The sequence below is a fragment of the Moschus berezovskii genome, chromosome 2, assembly GCF_049115385.1.
Source record: "Moschus berezovskii isolate FMDL1 chromosome 2, NW_MosBer_1.0, whole genome shotgun sequence".
NCBI classification, from domain to species: domain Eukaryota; kingdom Metazoa; phylum Chordata; class Mammalia; order Artiodactyla; family Moschidae; genus Moschus; species Moschus berezovskii.
The window spans coordinates 14,274,846-14,296,246 of NC_142461.1; the positions used below are offsets into that span (position 1 = coordinate 14,274,846).

A 21,401-nucleotide genomic window follows, 5' to 3' on the forward strand; every position below is an offset into this window, starting at 1 on the left:
TGCTTATCTTCACCCCCCAGAATGAAAGGATTAGCTTGCCACTACCCATCATCAAGTCTCCCTGGCAAGTCAGAATGTCTGGTGTCTTGGCTTTTGATTGAGATTTTGTCAGATCACTATAGACATTTGGCATAGGCTGATTATCATGCTGAAGATCCAGCTGGTAAGTACAGATGTTTGAGCTTAATAAAAATGGAGGGAAAGTTCAGTTCAGTTCAGTCGCTCAGTTGTGACCGACTCTCCGCGACCCCATGAATCACAGCACGCCAGGCCTCCCTGTCCATCACCAACTCCTGGAGTTCACTCAAACTCATGTCCACAGTCAGTGATGCCATCCAGCCATCTCATTCTCGGTCGTCCCCTTCTCCTCCCACCCCCAACCTTTCCCAGCATCAGAGTCTTTTCCAGTGAGTCAACTCGTCGCATGAGGTGGCCAAAGTATTGCAGTTTCAGCTTTAGCATCAGTCCTTCCAATGAACACCCAGGATCTTATGACTTCATAAATGCAGTTTGTCTGGAAGATATAACTAGAGCTTGATGCTTTTGAACTGTGGTGTTGGAGAAGACTCTTGAGAGTCCCTTGGACTGCAAGGAGATCCAACCAGTCCATTCTAAAGGAGATCAGTCCTGGGTGTTCATTGGAGGGACTGATGCTAAAGCTGAAACTCCAATACTTTGGCCACCTCATGCGACGAGTTGACTCACTGGAAAAGACTCTGATGCTGGGAGGGATTGGGGGCAGGAGGAGAAGGGAACGACAGAGAATGAGATGGCTGGATGGCATCACCGACTCGACGGACATGAGTTGGAGTGAACTCCAGGAGTTAGTGATGGACAGGGAGGCCTGGCATGCTGCGATTCATGGGGTCGCAAAGAGTCGGACACGACTGAGCAACTGAACTGACTGACTGAGATGATAAAAGGCCGTGCTGTGAGAAGTCTGGGGTGGCGGCTTCTAGCCCAGAATGCCAGCCCTAAAACTGTTATAAAACACAGTCAGCCCCTTGGACTGAACTGGGCAGGCCCTGACACTTTTCACCCAGGTAAGTGATAGCTGCCCCATGAAGGCCATGCCCTTTGAGCTGTTTCTTTCTGCATAGCATGGTATACAGCAGGGGTCCCCAAGCTCCAGGATCTAATGCCTAATGATCTGAGGTGGAGTTGATGTAATAATAATAAGAAAGTGAAAGTGAAGTCGCTCAGCTGTGTCCGACTCTTTGCAACCCCATAGACTGTACCCTACCAGGCTCTTCCGTCCATGGGATTCTCCAGGCAAGAATACTGGAGTGGGTTGCCATTTCCTTCTCCAGAGAATCTTCTCGACTGAGGGATAGAACCCGGGTCTCCTGCATTGCAGGCAGACGCTTTACCCTCTGAGCCACCAGGGAAACCCAATAATAATAAAGTGCACAATAAATGTAATGCACTTTAATTGTACTGAAACCATTCCCTCCCTACTCCCCCATCCATGAGAAAACTGTCTTCCACAAGACCAGTCTCTGGTGCCAAAAAGGCTGCGGACCACAGGATATAATATGTACTTAAATATTCGTTGAATGAAGTAAACGAGTGACTAAATGGATACACGCGTGGGCCTTTAACTGGGAAGGTATGGTGAAAAACATGGAACTCCAGAATTTTATTCTTATATTGAAGCTTACGGTGTCACTGAACGTTTTGGCCCCAAATGAAAAAAAAAAAAACAACACAAATAAAAAAAGCATTGGCAGTGGGAGGTGGCAACTTGTTCCCTGGGAACTGAAGCCAAGCAGAAAACGCAGGCAAGTGAGGGGTCCGAGCTGCAGAGGGGTAGCCTGACCAAAGGTGCCCAGAGAGCAGACGGCCCAAGCTCCCTGAGCAGGGACAACCCCTGGGCAGCTAGAAGTCAACCACATACGGCCTTGTGGGGGTGGAATACAAGCCACTGGTCCCATGGGCAGATCTCTCACCCCTACCCCAGTCAGATTCCACTTTGGAGAAATGGGGTCTGTTTGACAAGATAGTGTGCTAATGGTAAGAGGCTGACGAATACTTACCACTGGTGTCAGGGCACAGAAGGAAAAGCTAGAGGCTGGAGCCAGCCAACTGGACAGTAACTCCACAGCTGTGACTTGCATCTCTTGCAACTGGCACAAGGATGTGCCATTTAAATGCTCAGGGATGTAAGGACATTCAACTTCCAGTCCTCTCCTCGGTCAGCCCTAACTGTGTGGCCTCAGCTAAGGCCCCCACTACTTGGTGGCCATGACACAGACTCCCAGCACTCTTTAGGAACACTGCTGCATCATGCAAGGGAGAATTCTTTTTCTAGAAGGGGCAGGAAAGGAAGAGAGGCCCACATGCTTCTCCCACCCTAGGAGCCAGGAAACTTCGTCGCCCGGCGCGCTCCCCACTCTGCGGATGGGCTGGTCATAGCATCCGAGAGGCTGTCATGGTGACGAAGTCCTCGAAGCTGAGCCGAATGCTGCCCTGCACAGCTGTGTCCTTCTCCCGGAAGGCCTCGGTCAGCACCTGCAGCTGGGTGCACACCTGGATGAAGCGATCCAGCTGCATGGCGGGATTGGCGGAGCGTGGGCAGTAGCGGGAGACCAGGAGCTGGGTGAACTGGGGGCTCAGGTTGTAGCCCATCTGGGAGAGAGCTGGAGAGGAGGGGCACACAGAGCAGACACAAAAACCTGCCGTGAGCACTGCCGTCGACCAGCTCCACGGAGCACAGCACTTCAGGAACTTCAAAGGGACTGGCACCAAAGTGAAAATGGGACAGATGTCCGAGATGGCAGGAGCACAGCCGGAGCTCTGGGTGCTCCCCTGAGCTGGAAGGCCCCCATCGCTTGCTCTCAAGGTCTCTACTGTCTGTTTAGTTAGGGGCCCGCAGGGTCCCAGAATGACACTAGTCTGTACATGCTCATCTCTGATTTGTCTGTATTACAGATGGAAGCCTGAGCCTCCTTGGGCCATCCTGCTCCAAGTCAACAGACATCAGAGGGCAGCTCAGCTGAAGCTATGAGGGCCTGCTCTGGAGTTAAGACAGCTCCTCTGCAAGTAGTTTATTAACCTTGCTAGTCCTCTGTCTTACCATCTCTAAAATGGGGATATTACTTACCTTGTAGGTTCTAGTAAGGATTAAAGGAGGTGATCATGCAAAGGATTTGGCATATTGCCTGGCACATAATAAACACTCAGAGTGTTATTTGTTAAAAGTAATAAATCCCCTATCTCCCCCGGGTGAGGCTGCAGGGCAATCCCAAGGTCGCAGCCTCCACACTGCTCCCCATGTCTCCCAATCCCAGCAGGGATGCCCACCCCTGTATAATCTACCCCCTCAGGCTACTACCTCGGCTCCCCTTTTGCCATGTGGCCCTTGGGCAAGTTTTCTAGACTAAGCCTCAGTTTGCTCATCTGTCAGTTCAGTTCAGTCGCTCAGTTGTGTCCGACTCTCCGCAACCCCATGAATCACAGCACGCCAGGCCTCCCTGTCCATCACCAACTCCTGAAGTTCACTCAAACTCATGTCTACAGAGTCGGTGATGCCATCCAGCCATCTCATTCTCGGTCGTCCCCTTCTCCTCCCGCCCCCAACCAGATGCCATGATCTTTGTTTTCTGAATGTTGAGCTTCAAGCCAACCTTTTCACTCTCCTCTTTCACTTTCATCAAGAGGCTTTTGAGTTCCTCTTCACTTTCTGCCATAAGGGTAGTGTCATCTGCATATCTGAGTAGGCAGTCAAGAAACACCTGGAGTAACAGGCATATTTGGCCTTGGAGCACGGAATGAAGCAGGGCAAAGGCTAATAGAGTTTTGTCAAGAGAACGCACTGGTCATAGCAAACACCCTCTTCCAACAACACAAGAGAAGACTCTACACATGGACATCACCAGATGGTCAACACTGAAATCAGATCGATTATATTCTTTGCAGCCAAAGATGGAGAAGCTGTATACAGTTAGCAAAAATAAGACCAGGAGCTGACTGTGGCTCAGATCATGAACTCCTTATTGCCAAATTCAGACTTAAATTGAAGAAAGTAGGGAAAACCGCTAGACCATTCGGATATGACCTAAATCAAATTCCTTATGATTATACAGTGGAAGCGAGAAATAGATTTAAGGGACTAGATCTGATAGATAGAGTGCCTGATGAACTCTGGACGGAGGTTCATGACATTGTACAGGAGACAGGGACCAAGACCATCCCCATGGAAAAGAAATGCAAAAAAGCAAAATGGCTGTCTGAGGAGGCCTTACAAATAGCTGTGAAAAGAAGAGAAGCGAAAAGCAAAGGAGAAAAGGAAAGATATAAGCATCTGAATGCAGAGTTCCAAAGAATAGCAAGGAGAGATAAGAAAGACTTTCTCAGTGATCAATGCAAAGAAATTGAGGAAAACAACAGAATAGGAAAAACAAAAGAGATCTCTTCAAGAAAATTAGAGATTCCAAGGAAACATTTCATGCAAAGATGGGCTCGATAAAGGACAGAAATGGTATGGACCTAACATAAGCAGAAGATATTAAGAAGAGGTGGCAAGAATACACAGAAGAACTGTTCAAAAAAGATCTTCATGACCAGGATAGTCACGATAATGTGATCACTGACCTAGAGCCAGACATCTTGGAATGTGAAGTCAAGTGGGCCTTAGGGAGCATCTCTGTGAACAAAGCTAGTGGAGGTGATGGAATTCCAGTTGAGCTATTTCAAATCCTGAAAGATGATGCTGTGAAAGTGCTGCACTCAATATGCCAGCAAATTTGGAAAACTCAGCAGTGGCCACAGGACTGGAAAAGGTCAGTCTTCATTCCAATCCCAAAGAAAGGCAATGCCAAAGAATGCTCAAACTACCACACAATTGCACTCATCTCACACGCTAGTAAAGTCATGCTCAAAATTCTCCAAGCCAGGCTTCAGCAATATGTGAACCGTGAACTCCCAGATGTTCAAGCAGGTTTTAGAAAAGGCAGAGGCACCAGAGATCAAATTGCCAACATCCGCTGGATCATGGAGAAAGCAAGAGAGTTTCAGAAAAATATCTATTTCTGCTTCATTGACTATGCCAAAGCCTTTGACTGTGTGGATCACAATAAACTGTGGAAAATTCTGAAAGAGATTGGAATCCCAGACCACCTGACCTGCCTCTTGAGAAACCTGTATGCAGGTCAGGAAGCAACAGTCAGAACTGCTCATGTGTAAAAGGGTAATAATAAGAGATCCTTCATCTAAGGGTGGGGAATAAGAAACGGTACCTATCACATGCAGAGACAGAATGATGTAACATAGGAGAAAAGCTTATTCCAGTGCCTGGCCCATAGCAAAGATTCAATAAGTACTAGCTTTCCTGTGATGGTATCACCCCTACAAACACCCATCACTGGATCATCACTCAACACCAGGGCAGGTGCTCAGGACAAATCTCCTCCTTTCTCTTCCACCAGGGAGCTCCCCTCTCCCCCTGCCTCCAAGCTCCTCGGTCTGAGTAAAATCCATGGCCAGGGCGATGGTCTAGGTTCCCTGGGGAGCCCTTTTGCCCTCTCAGCTGGCAAAGCTCCCTGTCCAGTTCTCATCAACCACACTAACCAACTGTCCTCTAGAGGTAGACCTGGAACCAGACCTGGAGCTGTGACCTCATGTCATCTTACCCAACTACATTTAGAGTACTCTGGGAAGGAAACTGCCTTCCAGCAGAGCCAGCAACAGAAGCCATCTTTCTGAGCCCTTCTACAGGGCTCTTTCCATTCTGCATGCTAGAAACTCAAGAGGAAAGAGCCACACAAGCCTTAAAGTGCCCTGGGCTGCTGAGTTTCCATCCCAAAGGCTCCCTGCCGGCTGGATCTCTCTGACCCAGCGCTGCCAGGAATTTCACTGTCAGAGTCCAGCGCTGCTCATGTCCTTGCCCGGGATTTGGCTCACTGTTCAGCCAGGTCATAGATGGGGTGGGGAGGGGGCCTGTGCTGAGGGCAGCATTTTGTAGTGCAGTTGGACACGAGGTGGTCAGAAAGCAGAGGGCACCCCCTGCTCTGTCCTAGGGAGTAAAGAGAAAGGTCCGCTGTGCCTGTGCACCGAGTCCCTGCCAGGCCCTCACCTTGCTGCAGCTCTGTGTAGCTAATGGAGCCCGAGCAGTCCCGGTCATACTGCTGGAAGAGGTTCTTCCACTGCTGGATGAACTTCCACAGGGCGGAGAAACCGTAGACGTCAATGCGGCCTGACTTGGTCTTGTCAAACATGTCTTGGGGGGAAAGGGAAAGAAGGCTTCAAGACTAAGGGCCCAGGGTCCTCAGGTACCACTCAGGCAGCCCGTCTCCCCAGGCTGGGGTAGGAGACTCCACAGAACCATAGGCCCGAGGCCCAGATGCCAGCACCCAAGATGCACCCTCATCAAGCGCTGTACCAGTCCCATCCCTGCCAAAACCGCATCATCTCCACAGGCTTGCGGCTGACCCCCTCCCTGCCATCATCCACCAGGACAAGTAGTCCCATCCTGCAGAACGAGAAACCGAGTTGGCCTGTGACTTAGCCATGTCTAGAACTTCAGAAAAGATCTAAGGAAAAGAGCTCTCAGTTTAAGGGATATCTCATCGTGAACCCAGTTTCCTGCTTGAAATCCTCCCTGGCCGAAAGAATTCTCCTCAGAATGGCCTTCCATTTGCCTCCCGTCAGACAGGAGGTGGTTCGACCCCAGCTCGAGTCCATGGGGAAGGGCTAGGACTCACTTATCATCATAAGGCATGTCTCATCGTTGAATGAGGACCAGTTGGAGTTGACCAGGGCCTGCTTCAGCTCCTTGATGGAGATGTAGCCACTGTGATCAGAGTCCACGGACTGGAACCAGGAGTAAGCCTCAGGATCCACATTAGGAGGGGCGCCACCTGGAGGAAGGGGCGCCAACCAGGACAGTCAGACGCAGGTCGCAAGACCAATCTGCAGAAATGCTGGCAAGGGCCAGCCTCAGTGCCTCCCTGGCTACAGGTTTTCCCTTCTCTGAAAGCCTTACAGGTCTGTCTGCCCCCTCCCTGTCTTTCATCAAGACAACACCCTTCCTCTAATGGAAGAGGACCTTCTGTGTAAATGCACTGAATTCTACTCCACAAATCCTTCAGGCTTTTCCTATAGTGCTCCAGCCACTCTTCTATTTGATTTTCAGTTTCTAAGAAACAGGGACTTGTCTGTCAGATTAAGAATCTTCTGAGAAGCGGGATCATCTCTTCCCCCCTCAGACTGGGGACCCAAAACTGTTTGCTGAGCATCTAACACGCATGGCCCTGAGACAGGCATCTTGAGCATCAGGCAGCAGGGAGTTCTCTGCAGTGGGAACCAGGTCTGGTCCATCTCTGACTGCCCTGGCACCATGAAAGCAGGCATATCCTCTCCGGACCTACCAGAGTGTGGGTGGCCACGGAGCTCCATTGTTCCTCCCTCCCCATGGCCTCCAAAGGTCCTCATCTGCGAACCTCCCTGCGGACATCTCTGACACCTCCTCACCCCACACATCCAAACAGCTGCCCAAAGCTGGCAGTTCCACACACAGCTATCAACTCTTCCCTGTTCCTACTGCACCTGCCCTGATTCAGACCCTCTCACCTGACTGTGGAACAAACCCCAAATCCTAACCAAATCCCCCATACGACAACTCTCCAGCATCCAGCACTTGGAGCTGAGTAACCGTCGAAAAAACTCTGTTCTCACCAGTTTCCCCCTCCCTCAACTCAAAACTCTTCAGAGGCGCCTGACTGCCTACAAAATGAAGCCCAGAGTCCCTAAAACAGCATTCCCGTCTCCCCACCACGTGGTCCGCCCCTGCCTACCTGTCAGTCTCTCCCCAGCCTTCTGTGCCAGCCTAGCTGCAGTAAGGCCCTTGCTCCTCCCCAGAGTGGCCCAGCCCCTCCATGGAGCCCTGACACACTGGGTTCTCTCTGCTTCGCACCCCCTTCTCCCTCAGCTCTTTGCATCCGTTTCCCATCCACACTTCAAAACTCAAAGAAAATGCTGCTCCTTCCCTAAAGCCTTTCTTCTTCTTCCATCCCTGGACAGACCTCCTCCCTCTCTCCTTTGTACCCCTTCACTCTACAGCCCTGATCACTCTTCTGTGTACATGTTTTTCCCTACTTCTTCCAGGTTATACTCGGAGCAACTTGCAAGCAAGATCCAAGCCTAACTCATCTCTGAATCCCCAGGGGCACAGCAGGACACAGAAAAGGAAGGTGCTCAGCTCCCGCTAGAGGTGGCCTCCTGGTTCAAGTCTCAGTTCTCCCGTGTGCGGCCTTGGCTAAGCTCTACAAAGTTCTCTGTGTTTCAGTTTTCTTATCTGTGAAATGAGGACACAAAAGCCTCCACTTCATAAGGTTACTATGAAGGTATAATGAATACATGAAAGCCCTTAGATCAGCACCTGGCACCATCTAAGTTCTGTGTAACTGATGATTATTAGTGTTGCTGCAGTGGTTCAAACAGCTTTGGGTGTCTGCGAGCTTTGTGTGTACGTCAGAAGATGCGAGAAAGGATCATTCATTTGGAAAGGTGACTGCAGGGTGGGTTGGGGGTGAGGGGAGAGGGTGGCAGATGAAAGCGGAGAAGCACAGAAGACTGTCTTGGGAAAAAGCCAGAGTACTGGTAAACCTGCTGAGTTGACTGGCCACAAAAAGGGCTCATTGGCACAAGGCAGTATCAGAGACTGCACAGAAACCACCGCCCAGTGCCCAAAGTGAGGCCGGAAGGAAAAAGATTTGCCTGACTGAGGGACTAGGCTGACCTGCTCGGATGGGAAATCCCGACAGGCCCCACCCTCTTTCCTAAAAAAACAGCTGCTGTGCCAGACGTGGAGGAGGCCACAGGCAGGGGCGAAGAGTCTCTGGAACACGTGGTCTCTGCAATCAGCAGAGAACAGCTCGGCCTCTGGAAGCAAAGAGCTCTGATCCTTACTAGCTTGTGTGACTTTAGAGAAACCGTTCCATTCTCTCAGTACTGATTCCTCCATTTCTAAACTGGACCTACTTCCCAGGGTTTCTGTGATGAATAAGTGACATAATGGCAAAATAAAATTTTCACAAAGGGCCTGGAATGTGTGCAGTCACATTTTCACAGAGGAAGGGCTTTTAAAATTGGGTCTGAAAGGGTGATAAAAGAGTTGGGATGGGGAAAAGAAAAGCTGTGTGCAAAGGCACAGAGTGTGTTCAGAGCCCTCCATGGGGTCTCGGGCTGGGGGGAGGGAGGGGCAATGGCAGGTGAGGAGCTGGAGAGGCCCTTTGGGAGTTGAGTGCCCCTAGGATCTTCCCTGTGGGCAGTGGGGGCAACTTTAAGGGCCTAACCTCTCTGGCAGAGCATGGTGCTCAACTTCTAGACCCTGGATTCAGCAGGGCTAAGATGGGCCCTCAGGTGATTCCAGAGCATGTGATGCAAGGATCATACTTCAAGAAGCACTGCTCCAGGGGTTCACAGGCAGCACTGGAGGAAGATGATGGTGGTCGGAAGAGAGGCAGCTGCAGAGGGTGAGCAGTTAACAGTCTGAAGTACATCTTTCCTCTCCTCTGCAGCCCCAGAGAATATCTCTGGCCTCAGGCCCTGGAGGAGTGAGCTTCACAGCCAGGGGTTCCAGTCCCCTGCTGGGAACTCATGCAAGCTCAGAAACAAAATTTTAGAAGGAGGAGGAAATCCACCAGGAAGCTGCTGAGCTGAAAGCAAATAGCCAGCAGCTCCGGCTCTGACAAGATAAATGCCACTGGCTCCCAGTGTTTAGAACCCCCAAGGTCTGAGCCTCTCCCTCGGCCACCTGCCGGTCTGTATTCCAAGATGCTGCAGTTTCCCTGCAGCACCACTCCCTGGAGGCCCTTCAGGTGCACCAGAGTGGTTTCAGGCTGCCTCACTGCCAAGGCGGACTCCTCGGAACAAGTATGCTGTGAACAGGTTCACTTATTTGGGAGGTCGCAGGGGTCTGGGCACTCACCTTTCCTGACAGCCGGTCTGAGACCACTCAGCAGTCTTCACTGAGCCTGAAGCCCCCACCTAAGCTTCTCCACATCCACTGAGTTGCCAAGCCCCCTCCCCAGCCCCATTTGTCCAGCAGCTCACCTTCACTGCCTCTGCTCTTTATCCTTCCCCATCTCATCTCATTACTCCCCTGCCTGCCTCGGCATCCTGCAATGGTACAGCCCTTGTCATATCTGCTGTCACATTAAATGCTGAATACCTCTTTGCTGAGAATGTTCCAGAACGAGCCCTCTAACAGAACACTGTTTAGTAAGCCCCTCCCACTGGCCAGACACTGTGCCCAGTGTTCACCTGCTACTTCTCATTTAATCTTTATTAACGATCCTGTGAAGCAGTGATATTTACCCATTTTACAGATGGCTACTGAGACTTAAAGAGATGAAGTAATGTGGTCAGATCAGTAAATGATCTTATCTCAAAAGCCCAAGCTTTCAGCAATTAGGCTACTGTGCCTTTCTGCGTATAAGCAGTCTCCCTTACACAGAAATGGGGTTCCTTCCCACAGCAGATGGTAGTACTGTCCCCAATGACTGGCTAATCCACTCCTTCCCCCACTTCTGACAAGGTCATGGTACATCCTCTCCACTGCCTAGGGGCTGCAGAGCTCCTCCAATGAGAGAAATATCCACTCCCATCCTATTGATGTCAGGCTTGAACCAGGGGATGTGATAAACCTGAGTGGAAGAGATATAAAGTCCTTCAGACCAGAAGCTTTAGGAGGCATTGTGCATTCCTCCTAGCTCTCCTGTTCTTTTTGCCTGTCACAGAAACAGCATACCCCAAACGGGGGCTGCGCCTCCAGCCGAGAGCCTGGCAAGAAAAGACACGTGGAGCAGAACCTCAGCAGCCAAGCCTGCAGCTGCCGACGTGTAAGCAAGAGTAAATAAGTGTGAGGGAGGAACAGAAATAAACGTTTGTTGCTGTAAGCCAGAGATTCCAGAATTGTTGTCACCACAGCAAAGCTAATTAACAGACTTCTCATTCTGCTAATGCAAGCAAAGCTAGAGACAAGATGCTTAGAAGCCAGAGAGCAGGCTGCCTGTGCATTCACAAGAAGTGCACACAAGGGCCCTGGATAACTCAGAACAAGGCTCAAGGCACCTGGAGTCCAAGTCCCCTACTTACCTGGAGGAGGTGGTCCCTGTCCATAAGGTCCGGCACCATAGGAATTTGGAGGTGGTGGACCATAGGGGCCCCCTGGGGCTGCGCCACCATAGGGTCCTCCCGGAGTTCCAGAAGGGATCCCCCCAGGGTGGGGGTGTCCATAGGGTCCTCCACCAGCTGGTGGTCCATAAGGCCCTCCAGGGGCAGGACCTCCTCCATATCCACCACCAGGGGGTACCCCGCTCCCATACTGCCCTCCACCGTGGGGGGGTCCGGGGTAGTAGCTACCCGGAGGAGCTCCAGGTGCCTGTCCTCCAGCTCCTGGGCAGCCCTGCAAGAAGAGCAAGACATCGGTCAGAAGGACAGGGCCAAAATCTAGCCACGGCACAGCACTTTACAGTTATAAAGCCCTGCCACAGCCTTTCTTTCAACTGATCCTACAGGCTGGACTGGACTCATGATCCCATGGTTCAGATGGGGAACCCGAGGTGTCTAGAAGACATACAGCTTATCCAATCACACTGCCCATGACCTGCAGAGGCAGGGCTGGAAACCTGCTCTCCTGGCTCCCCTGGAAAACTGCCCTTCCCTGCACACCAAGGGGCTCCACAAGGGCTGGTATCCTGACTGGTTTGCCACTTTATCCCCAGCCCCCGGGGCAGAATGGATGCTCAGTGAATATGGATTGTATCAGTAAGCAAGCAAATGAATCAAACTGAATTCAAAATCCACACTCCACCCCCACCTCTACCTGCAGAATTCACAGCACAAACGCAATCTCCAGCAAATGCCCCTGACCCTCCAGTCACCAACGGTGCATCCAGAGAATGGATTCACCCAGACCACGTCTTCCTTACTGTACTCTAGCTCATGATGCAAAAACATTTCCCCAGACTCACCCACAGCTCTGTGAGACAGGCAGGCAAGACCCTATTCCTAAAGTAATATAGGACAACAGTTAGGAGTGAAAAAGACCAGTTCAAGTTGGGGTTCTGCCATTTACTAATTGGTCCAATGACTTAGCTTCTCAATATTCTTTGCTTTAAAAGTGCCTGCCTACCAATTAGTATGAGAATGAAATGAGGCCTATCACGTGAGGAGTTCTGACAGGACCCTAGCACAAAACACTCAGTTTAGTTCAGTCACTCAGTCATGTCCGACTCTTTGTGACCCCATGAACTATTAATAGTAGCACTCCCCTATGGAGAAGGAAACTCAAGTCCAGAAAAATCACACAAAACTGCATGGAAGGGCTGGGGCCAGAATGCAGGTCTCCTGGCTGCTAAGCCCGGGCCATGGGTACAGTAGAGCCTACATGGGAGCACTCCCTCTCTTGTTCGTGTCCCCATACCACTAGCCAGGGATCCCTGAGACTCAGAGTATTCGGCTCCATCTCCCTAACAGGCCAGTCAAAGGCCGAATGCAGGACAGCCTCAAGGCCTCTGCACATTGGCTAAGTTCAAGGGCACAGAGGGCAACTGGGCCCAGCTCCAAACATTGTGAGGATGCTACCATCTAGACAAGTCCTAGACCAACCACCAGTGGCCTAGCCAGTGTGAACCTGGACATTCTCTTTTAATTGTGTTTGATGGCTTCCTTGACAGTTACCCTCAAGGCTAAGGCCAAATTCACACTTGATCTAAAGAGGGACTGCCTGCTCAAGGAAGAGAAGCTTCTTGAGGGAGGGTGGGTGGCAGGTCCTTCCCCACTCAGCATCGTGGGCACTCTTCTGCCCTGGAAGCTGCCAGAGCTCATGGCAAGACTCCTTCACAGATAATGAAGTCACAGGCAAATCTCAGTTCTATATTGTGCTCTCATCAGCTGATTTCATGACCATGTGCCAGTGGCTTAATCTCTCTAAGCCTGTTCTCTCACAAGCAAAATACATAATAATCCCTTCCTCACTGAACTGTTGTGCAGATTACAAGAAATGTATACAGCTTTTGTTAAATTTTAGCTAAAGAACCTTTTGATAAATACAAATTTAAAAACACAAGAGAAACTTTCTGTGGTTGGAGGTGGGGATTCCAGAGCCCCAATCAGGCGGGCTCACAAGCCCTCCCTTGCGAGCTTGTGAGTGAGCCCTGCAGAGCCTTCCCCAAAGGCAATTTGAAAAGCACTAATCTAAGACCTGGGTTCAATCCCTGGGTTGGGAAGATCCCCTGGAGAAGGAAATGGTAACCCACTCCAGTATTCTTGCCTGGAGAATCCCATGGACGGAGAAGCCTGGTAGGCTACAGTCCACGGGGTCGCAAAGAGTCGGACACGACTGAGTGACGGGACGGGAATCTAAGACAAGACAAACAGTTCTTACAACAGTGTCTGGCATAAATCATAGCTGCTATTGTTATATTAATTATTATTATTACTATCAGCAAAGCCCTGAGCCAGGTAAATTTGGCACGGCGGGGTGCAGGGGGCACGGTGTGGTGTATAAAGGAGAGAGAAATGTTCGAAGGAGCATGGAAACACTCTCTGTAACATTTAACAAAGCAGCATAAGGACACGTAAGCCAGGTGCCATGGCACCAACAAAGAATAAAAAGGGGGACTTCCCTGGTGGTCCAGTGGTTTAGAACCCGCCTGCCAATACAAAGGACCCAGCTTTGATCCCTAGTCCTGGAAGATTCCACATGCCTCAGGGCAACTAAGTCTGTGCGGCCACAACTACTGAAACCCACGCATCCTAGAGCTCACGCTCTGCAAAAGAAGCCACCTCTGTGGGAAACCTGCGCACCGCAAGGAAGAGTAGCTCCCGTTATCCACAACTAGAGAAAGCCCATGTGCAGCAACAAATACCTAGCACACCCAAAAATAAATAGATACAATTTTTAAAAGATTCCCAATGGGGTTGGAGAGATGCGCAGGGAACCTCTTCAATCCATCCCCTCCAGTTCACAGACAAGAAACTAAGGCCAGGTGAGGGGAAGGGACTGGCTCAAGAAACTGACGTGGAGGCAGACCACTCCTTGTTCACACCCCAGCCCAGTGACTCCCACTACCTCCTGCGACAGTGCTCTTTCCTTAAGCAATAGGGCACAGGATTCCAAGGTAGGCTAGAAGAGGGGCTAGGACTCTGCAGAGGCTGGGCAAACCAAAGAACAGGCTGGACAAGAAGCCAGGGAGTCGCTGCTCCCAAGAACTCCTGTGAGCGAAGCCATAAACTGTTCCTGGCTAAAGACACCTTACCTCAGGAAAGGCCCCCACGACAATCAAGCAAGGGCTGTCCCAGCAGGGCTTCTGACCTTGGCACTATCACAATCCAGGGGGCTGATGGCAACTAAACCCTTTCCTTTCTGCCCTGCATTGAAGCCCTCAGGTGTACAGTTTACAAAGCACTTTCACATACGCACATAAACGCTACTGGCAAAATCCCACCAACAATCCTTTAATAGAAAAAAAGGAAGGTGTTAGTAGGCCTATTTTCAGAAACTGATGTGGACAACTGTGAAAAGACTTCATTCATTCAGTAAAACTTTACAGAGCAATACTGTTGTGTTAGGTTGTGCTAGACAAAACAGGGCCTGGCCGTGAAGAGCCTGGGGTAACTGTGATACAATCCAACCAATGTCATCAGACAATCGACTTAAATACTATTCAGAGCCATGGGTAGAGGGATTGGTTCCATTTGTCAAATGGTAAATAAGCAATCAAAGGAACACATGCAGCCAGGGGCTCAAGGAAGGCTTCCTGGAGGAGGCAGAGTCTGGCACACAGGAATTCTCCAAAAGGAAACTGGATAACCCAGACAGAAGCGAAGAGACAGACAAAGGCACAGACCTGAGGGCAAGTATGGAGTGGTCAGAGTGGGCTAACCACCAGGGGGCAGGGGCAAGAACGCAGTGTGAGCTCAGAAAAGCAGGCTCTTTCCGTGCTCCTTGTCCCAGCACCGCTCCTGCTGCATTTTGGTTAGCTGGCGGGAGCTGCATCTTAGAAGAATTTCTCTCTGTCACAAAACAGTGAGCTCCCTGGGGGCAGACACTGGGCCTCATTCATCACAGCACCCCAGTGTCCAGCACAGTGCCTGGCACCAGCAAGCCTCCGTAAAAACGTGAACAAATGAATATCACTCAGAAGATGTGGAGCTTTATGCCAGGGGAAATGGAGTGCCACAGGAGGGCTTCCAACAGGGAAGAAATGTGATCAGAGCCTTGTTTAGAGAATTAAGCAGCAGAGGGTGTGGAGGATGAGCTTGCGGGGGAGGAAGCTGCCAAGGTGCTGGACAAGCAGAGCCTGAACCAGACAGCAGACTCAGAACAGGATGGATTCTGGAGCTATTTCAGAGATAGACTAGACATGACTTGGCAACTAATTAGATTAGGGAAGCGATGGAAGGAGGAGTGAAGAAGGGGAAGTGTTTAGGATGACTCAGGTTTCTAGTCTGCACCATAAGATGAGGAAAGTAAAACCACCAGAATCCAGGCTGGCGAAGATGGTTCCCGGGGTCACTGAGTTGTCACTAAAGGTCAGAACCAGAAATGAAACAGGAGTGAGAGTCCTTGACTCCATGTTCTTTTATACTACTCCATGCCACTTGCCAGCCCCTGTAAGAGGTTTTTCCAAGAGTATTTCATGCTGATAATAAACACAAGATTATCAAAAAAAAAAGGAGAAAAAAGACAGGAAAAGTTCAGTAACCACGGTTTCCAAAACATTACAGAAAACTAACCCTTTGTTGTTATTATTAGTTTTCAGTTGCTAAGTCATGTCCAACTCTTTGTAACCCCACGGACTGTAGTACACCAGGCTTCCCTGTCCTTCACTATCTCCTGGAGCTTGCTCAAACTCATGTCCATTGAGTCGGTGATGCCATCCAACCACCTCATCCTTTGTTGCTCCCTTTTCCTCCTGCCCTCAATCTTTCCCAGCATCAGGGTCTTTTCCAAACTAATCCTATGTCTTTACTGATTGCAAGTAAAATACATTTGATAAATTTGGGTGGCGGCAGGGAGCAATTAACATTTTATTAAGGCTCTCGCTGATCCTCTGTCCTATGAGGTAAGGGCTACGATCCCTATTTTACAGATGAGAAAATTAAGGACCAGAAAGTTTAATCATGTGCCTGGGAGGACACAGCTAGAAATAGTGAAATTTAAAACAGGGTCTGCATGACTCCACCCACTCTACCCTCTTCTAAGTGTTCATGATAAATGGGTGAGAGTCTACCACATGCCAGTGGCAGGGACTGTCCAAAATATATGTCAGATGTAATGGGTCTCTACAGTGGGCAGGGTTGAAGGGGGAAAGGCTGAATTAGGTGATCTTTCAGAGGCTTCAAGCCCAGAAATCAGGGAGACTCAGAAGAATTTTATCCAGCACTCAGACCCAATTCAAGACCCACAGTATTGTAACAGACCCCAGAGCTCTCCCGGTCCAACCTTTCAATCAATGATGGAATCTCTGTAGCACCATATGGAATCTCTGCTTACATTCCTGTAAGTCTTGGTGGGGAGCTTGCACACGCAAAGTCACTTCAGTCATGTCTGACTCTTCACGACCCTATGGACTGTAACATGCCAGGCTCCTCTGTCCATGTGATTCTCCAGGCAAGGATACTGGAGTGGGTTGCCATGCCCTCCTCCAGGGGATCTTCTCAAACCAGGGATCAAACCCACATCTCCTGCATCACAGGCAGATTCTTTACCTGTGTCACTGAGGAAGCCCTAGTGGGGAGTTCAGTTCAGTTCAATCCCCTCTTAAATAACCCACTCAGAAAGTCCTACATTTTGATTTGGCTCTGAGAGCTCATTCTTTTACCCTGAAGATGCTAGTAAAGCTCGGAGGTGTCAAAGGTTGGTCCATGCTGAGGCTGACGGGGAAGAGTCGGCTGTGTTGCAAAGACAAGCCCGTGCTCTGGAGCCACCCTCAGCCTGCTGCAGGAGGCTAGAGCCCATTCTAAGGGGTTAAACAGTCACAAGATTACAGAAGGAGTGGTTTGGGTGTTCACCAACAGAATGTCCTAAAATATTTAAAGGCTAGAAGCCTGTAGCCAATAAACAGAGAGCCAAGAATTGTCCCAAGACTTCAATTACCACCTCCCGTGCTGACACTCTAAAATCTTTCTCTCCAGCTTCATCTCTTGTGAGCTGCAGACCTTCATATCCAACAGCCTCCTGACGTTCCATCCAAATCTGCTCTCTGTGTGCCCACCGCAGTGAAGGGACACCCTGGTGCACTCCCTGACCCCTGCTCTTTCCTCTTCCCTGAGGCCTCAATTAGGCACCAAGTTTTCTCACTTCTACTTCCCAGCTCCATGTTCACCAGGTCACTGTTCTCTCACCTAGGTAACTTTTTTTTTTGGACAGGAAAGTAGGATTTATTGGTGGGCATGAATAAGGAGGGGTCAGCGCCAAGGCTCTCATGAATGCAGGGCACATCATTTGTCCAGAGGACCATGATTAGGGATGTATTTGACACCACAGCCATCTGGATGAGCCACTTTTCTGCCACTACGTTTTCAAATTCATCCTCATTAAACTTAAGTAAATGCCCACTTCTCGGAGATGGGGACCTTCTGGTGGCCAGAGAACTTGAACTTGGCCCTGCAGAGGGCTTCAATCACATGCTCCTTTTTCTACGGCTTGGTGCGGATAGACAGTATGACTTGGCCAATGTACCTGGCCACTCTCCCGTGGCGCTTTCTAAAGACACTGCACATAACCTGCTTGGAGTCTAGATTAGGGACAGCATGCCAGTCATGAATGTCCACTGGAAAAGGCTGTCTCCAAGGTCCCTTAGGGCAACAGGCTGTATATACTACAGAGGAGGTTGCTGTTTGCGGCCATGGCCCACTGGGCCCCCAGAGTAGAAAGAGCACAGTCGGCTTAATGGGCTGCAAATCATCTAGATTACTTCAATAGCTTTGAAACTGGTCTCCCTGCTTCAACCCATCCTGACAGTGCCCCCCAGTAACAGCTTCAAAACACAAATGGGATAAAACTCTTTAGGAGATCCCTCACAAGTCCACCCTCCTCAAAAAGAACATAAGGCCCTTTAAGATCTAGTCCTTGCTTACCTTTCTGGTCTCATTTCTTACCATTCCCCCCTCCTCTTCACTACAACTAGACTGATCTCCTTAAATTCTTCCACAATACTGGGCTCTTGCTTCCTGGCCTTTGCGAACACTATTCCCTCCACAGGAATACTTTCTTCATGCAGCCAACTCCTACCGGATGTTTGGTTTTGGGCTTAAATGTCATCTCCTTTAAGAAGCCTTCCCTCCCTCAAGACTGAGTTAGGGGTCCCTCCTGTGCAGGCCTGATTCTTACTCCCGTTTAACACTCATCACGCTGATTCTACAATTTACGTGTCTGTGTCACTCTTGCACCTGGAGTATTTACTATATGCCAAAACACAGTATCACTCACTTACCATGGATTATCTCATTTAATTTTTACAGTAACTCTTGAAGTAGGTATGCCTATGATCCCATTTATAAAAAGGGCGATACCAAGCCTCAGACTTTGGTGGGAAATTTCTGCAAGGAAATGGCAGTGGAGGGGTTTGAAGCCAATCTCTCTGGTCTCAGAGACCAAGCTCATATGTGCTGAAATCCATTAGGCTGGTTCCCCGACACGACCAAAGGGTACTCGAGTTTTACTTCTCCAACACCAAGTCCATGCTTGAGAACCCCCCCAGGCAGGCGGCAGTGGAAAGTTACAGGAATTTTGGTTCCTAACAGGAGGCTGGAATCCTCCAGGGCTACATACTGGGTGGAGGACAGGCAGTACTAATTCTTTGGATGCTTTCAAACAACCCGCTTCCTTTCTTGCAACACTGTGGACCACGAGGTGGACAGGAGGAACAAAGGTACGGTGAGGGAAAAGCATTTCTTCTTCTACTTGAGGCACATTTCTCTCTGGGCTCCTTCTCACTATCTCACTGAGCATAAGGCCAGGCAGCACAGCACAATAACAGCGATCACAGCAACAAGAGCGATGCCACCACAAGCTAGCACGCTACACATTAGCAATGCACCAAGCTGCCTACAGGCTTTACCATATTTCATCCTCTTTCAGCCCTATGAAGTATCATTCCTCCCTCTGTACAAGGAAGGAAACTGACTCAGAGGCCTTAGATGATTTGTCCAAAGGGGTATAAATATTAAATAGTAGAATTAGGATTCCAGCCTAATTCGGTCTAATCTGGAAGTTCAGGCTCCTCATTTCTATGTCACTGCTTCTAGGATGCATACCAATGATCTCCAAAAGCTTATTAAAATGCAGACGCTTGGGCCTTTTCTGGGTACAGAACAGGTCTGAGGTGGAAATCTAAACCGTGCTTTTTTAACAAGCTCCTAGGGGATTCTGATGCAGACCACCCACCGAGGAACAATGCACCATGGCAAAGTTTTCCCAAACTATATTCCTCAAGAATAATGTGTCACCAAAATAATGACCAGACTCAAAACAGGGGAGGGGGAGTTTTCCATGGTTAAGTAAATTTAAGAAACACTGCATATTCTGTCCCTCTCTGGCAAATATACAATGTTTATTAACAAGAATTCTGTGATGAAAAAGTTACTAAGCTATATTTAACAGAGTATTTCCCAAACTTATTTATCTATACTCCCTTCTGAGCAATACTTATTATCATCTCATAAGCCTCAGCAAATGGAACCGAGCTTGGTTATACTTCCTCCTAACCTCAGCCCCAGTGGGCCTCTCTTTCCTACCTCTGCTAAGTATGCAACAAAAGTTCTAAGTTCTAGCATAGATGCTCCCTCACTTGCTATGTGCAACCATGGGCAAGCCACTTAACCTCTTTGGGCTCTTTCCAGAGTTATAAGTTGAATCAATTATTCCTGAAAGCCTGCTTGTAGGGCCTTCACGATTGAGAATATGGATGTCCAAATACTGTGTACAGGGCTGCACTCCCTAAGAGGGCTCTTGCCACATCTTTTGGTATGTGATTACACATAGCGCTTAGTAAGAGCCCATGTGACCCTGTTTGCCAATTTTTCCTGCATGGGTTTTATCTCCTAAATTAGTGTGATCTTGGGCAACTCAGGAGCCCTCTCTGAGCTTCAGTTTCCTCCTTTTAAAATGAAGGAACTTGGCATTTCTCAGGTGGTCCACCAGTTAGGACTCTGCACTCCCAACACAGGGGGCCCAGGTTCCATCCTTGGCCGGGGAACTTGATCCCACCTGCTGGAACTAAGACCGGAGGCAGCCAAATAAATGACATTTAAAAGTAAATTAATAAAATGAAGGAACTCTTTTGAAGGCTCTTCCAGCACTGACCATCTAGGAAAAATCAAAATAGTAAAAGGTAACACCCGTTACACTCTTAGTTATACCAAAGGTTTTACGAGCATCACTTCATTATTCTTCATAACAGCTCTATGAAATAGACCCTATTATGTGGCCCTATTTTACAGAGGAGGAAACTTCAACTCAGAAAGGCAAAAGTACCCTGTTTAAGGGCTCTAAACTAACTGATGGACCCAAGATGTGAACCTTCCTCTGACTCCAAACTGCACCTGATCACTCAACCATTCTGTCATCCAACAACGTATTCTGGCCACAGAATCACCTTGCTGTGGCGTTCTTGGCTGGATCAAGGTGCGCTGGGGAAGAGGCATTTGCTGACAGCTCCGGGTTCTGCTGCCTAACGACTTCAAATAAATTCCATGTCTTCTTGGGTTTTACTTTTTCTATGTGTGAAACGAAGGTACTGGACTAAATCTGTGGCCAGACAAGCTCACTTGTGCAGTCTGCTAAAACCACAGATTCTCCTGATTATTCAGATGCAGTACGTCAGAGGTGTATTTTTATCCACTCCCCAAAAGATACAGACAGAACCAGTGCTCTAAACGTTCTGCTGGCGTTGATGACTTGCGGGCCCCGGTGGAGTCCTGGGAGAGTCGGGAGGCCCAGGCCAAGCGCAGTCTGACTATGGGGTCCAAGAGCCCCAAATCTTCCCGTGCGCAACGTCAAAGGAGGCGCGACACGACCTCCCAGACGTGCATGCCTACGTGACGTTAGCCAGGCGCGACCGACCATCCCTTTTCCCTTCTCTCCTGCGCAACCTCGCAGAAGACAATCTCAGCGTGGGAAAGGCGCGGAGAAGGCGGGAAGAAAGCGAAGCAGGGGGTTCCAGGCAGGACTTAGCGAGGGCCCTACTTGAATTCGCCCGCCCCTCACACTCACCTGCCCGTAAGGGTAGCTGGCCATGGCGACTCTGACGTCACACGTCCGAGAGGGGCGGAGCTTCCAGGCGTCAACCCCGCCTCCTCTTGGGTCTGGGGGCGGGCCCTACTCTGATTGGATGTATGAGACTGTCTATCCTGGACGCATGGGTCGACGGAACTGACGCTCTAGGGCG

General features: G+C 49.6%; 1 protein-coding gene and 1 pseudogene across 1 annotated transcript; both read right to left on the minus strand.

Moving 5' to 3' along the window:
* Positions 1-1,406: 1,406 nt before the first annotated feature.
* PEF1 (penta-EF-hand domain containing 1) lies at positions 1,407-21,375 on the minus strand. The gene is made up of 5 exons (XM_055397919.2): positions 21,227-21,375; positions 11,098-11,407; positions 6,702-6,857; positions 6,074-6,217; positions 1,407-2,639 (listed from the first exon to the last, which is right to left on the minus strand). The coding sequence occupies exons 1-5, from the start codon at positions 21,248-21,250 to the stop codon at positions 2,410-2,412; spliced, it is 864 nt and encodes a 287-aa protein (XP_055253894.1). The 5' UTR covers positions 21,251-21,375; the 3' UTR covers positions 1,407-2,409.
* On the minus strand, positions 17,792-17,913 carry LOC129538737 (small nucleolar RNA SNORA70; annotated as a pseudogene).
* Positions 21,376-21,401: the final 26 nt, after the last annotated feature.

Coding starts and splice junctions, on each gene's coding strand:
- PEF1 (XM_055397919.2), bottom strand. CDS start 21,250: ATGGCCAGCTACCCTTACGGGCAG. Junction 11,408..21,226: donor CCAGCTACCCTTACGGGCAG/GTGAGTGTGAGG, acceptor CTCTTCTTGCAG/GGCTGCCCAGGAGCTGGAGG. Junction 6,858..11,097: donor ACAGGGACCACCTCCTCCAG/GTAAGTAGGGGA, acceptor CCCTTCCTCCAG/GTGGCGCCCCTCCTAATGTG.